General features: G+C 33.7%; 1 protein-coding gene across 1 annotated transcript in view; it reads right to left on the bottom strand.

The window, feature by feature from the left end:
* Positions 1–24: 24 nt before the first annotated feature.
* LOC106117701 (alpha-tocopherol transfer protein-like) overlaps positions 25–2,534 on the bottom strand; it is a gene marked incomplete in the record, with an annotated part of 8,931 nt that continues 6,421 nt past the window's right edge. Inside the window, 5 exon segments of the mRNA NM_001312053.1 lie at positions 25–484; positions 908–1,010; positions 1,322–1,432; positions 1,754–1,950; positions 2,470–2,527. Coding sequence (NP_001298982.1) covers positions 333–484; positions 908–1,010; positions 1,322–1,432; positions 1,754–1,950; positions 2,470–2,527 — 621 coding nt within the window.

Here is a 2,534-nt window from a genome sequence, read left to right as displayed (position 1 = left end):
ATTCAAATAAATAAAACACATAAATAAAAAGAAATAACTTTATTAAGAAAATGTTTTAAACAATAACAATACTATTTTCAAACATCAACATGATAAGCGCGTGAGCATAAAACTTTGGTTGACATTCATAAGCATTTGGTATAAACTTACCAAAACAAATGGTAAAAAGCGATAGAAAATGCGACCAAATAAAATATGTCATTAATGATTATGAAATGAATGTTAATTTAACGACATCTGTATTTGAGATCTTAATTTAATACATTTCTATCTGACGTAAAGAGTTCTAACTAGGAGATATGACTGTTTACGTCAGATGAGTTGTTAAATATCTAATCGATGACCAGTTGACGGAATGAACCGTCGATACCGAATAATTCATCGTAGTTTGTAGGTTTGCCAGGTCTGAGGGCTTCGTTCGCTTTGTATTTCTCCTGTTCCGCGAACCAATCTTTGTATTCTGCTAATTTCTTCACCCACGCGTCTGGAAAGGAAACCATTGGGTGTAGAATCAAATATTAAAAGTGTTATTAATTAATTTTATCACTGATGAATTTGGTGTATCCCGTTGGACCGTAGGCCACGAGCAATTGGTCCAATGTTAAAAAGTCCCAAAGGCCCAATGGGAAACATTAGTGATTTTAGTTTTTCTGTAGATTTAGATATAATTATACGATTCCTACATAAATAATCGTATGTAATAACATTTTTAAAGAACTTTGAAAAATAAATTGAACAAAGATATTTTAAAATGTAGCAAAAGTTGTGTTTGTGTCGAATAAACTCAAAAACTACTCGGCCGATTAAAAAAAATCGTTCACCATACAAATGTTACATTATCCCCGTAAAGTAAAACAGGAATAAATATCTATTGGTGCGAAGGTGGGTCAAGGAGATAGATGCTTACTGTGTAAATCATTCATGGGTCCAGCATTGCCGCCGTATTCAGCGGGCAGCATTTCCTTTGGTACGTGTTTGTACAACTCATTGGTGTCCGAATGAAGGAAGATCTAAAACAAAACACGGGCGTCATTTTTAAACATTTTTCTCGTACGAGCAAAGAGAGTTACTAACCCACAAGTTTACAGTTTGCTGGTAAATTTTACTTATAACTTTTTCAGATTAGAACTTTAGCACAGTAATTTCAATATATTTCTAGAAATGTTTTCAACGGAAAAATCTATTTTATATTTTTTATTTTAATTTGTTAAAAATTCATTGTATTTTAACGCCATCTATTAGAAAATTATGAAACTAATAAGATAAATTAAATTAGGACCAATAAAATTAATAAAGTTTGACCGTTAAAGGTTATATTTACCCTGTCTCTGATCTTTTCCTTGATGAAAGGTTTGACGAAGTTTACAATTTTGTCCACCAGGGGCGACACGTTGATGACGTGGATTTGCTTCAGTTTTACGGGATAAGCTTCCTGAAAAGGGGAATAAATTATATTTAAAGATGCAAATTATTTTAAAACTGAAATATTCCTCATATTTTCATGATTAAAATAAAAAATAAAGTATCATTTTACAACGTATTTCTTAATCCATACTAATATTATAAAGACGAAATATTGTTTGCATTGAATAGGCTCCGAAAGCTACACAGCTTTATAATTCAACGCGAACGAGGTCGCGGGAAACTGCTAGTTGTCTACTAAAAATGCATAGACATATTGCAGTTAATATGCAAATGATGATGTATACAAATTTATTGATTAACTCTTAAATATAATAAATAAGTAACGAACCTGTACGCAGACGAGGAACTTCTTCACCAATGTAGGTGTGAACTTAGCGAAGTGAGTAGGCGTAGCGACTGACGCGTCCAGGATGTAAATATCACCAGCCACACCTTCCTTCTCTTCAGCCAGCCTGACGTCACCCAACATCAGCGCCAATTTGAACGCATCCGCAACGTTCGGTGTCTGAGCATCTTTGTCCACACCTGTGATAACAAAGCAGTATAATGTTATTCAAATTTTATGGCTCGTTATTTTGTAAGAGACGTTTCGAGAATACAAAAATTTTACACTTCAAAAGTACCTAAAATGATGTAGAGCAGGGTCTACATCGATATTTCCGTTGAAAAGAGTTACATCTCTTACATCAACAGCAATAAAGTGTAACTTTTTATAGTGTCAGGTCGAAATTTGGATGTATTTTTGTCTATTATTCGGGTCTATTGGATGTGTAAAATTTACTTTTACATTCGATGGAGAACTTTAGTGGATTTACATTTGGCAATCCATGGTGTTGGACTACTTAGTGTACTCTTACTAATTTTATACATGCTAAAGTTTAGATGGATGGATGAATGGATGGATGTTTATTAGAAAGTACTACCAGAACGGCTGTAAGGATCTCGCTTTAAAGCATAGATGCAGAAGATAGATACAGAAGACATAGGCTACTGAGTTTTATTTTTTCGTGTGTGCAAATGCTAGTGAATTTATAAACTACATACCTCTCATAAGGATGACTCGTCGACCATCTGGAGTAAGACCAGGTAACGGTGGCATTTGACTGAAA

Source organism: Papilio xuthus, unplaced genomic scaffold, assembly GCF_000836235.2.
Source record: "Papilio xuthus unplaced genomic scaffold, Pxut_1.1 DF827679.1, whole genome shotgun sequence".
Taxonomy (NCBI): domain Eukaryota; kingdom Metazoa; phylum Arthropoda; class Insecta; order Lepidoptera; family Papilionidae; genus Papilio; species Papilio xuthus.
This window is presented reverse-complemented; position numbering and strand designations above follow the sequence as displayed.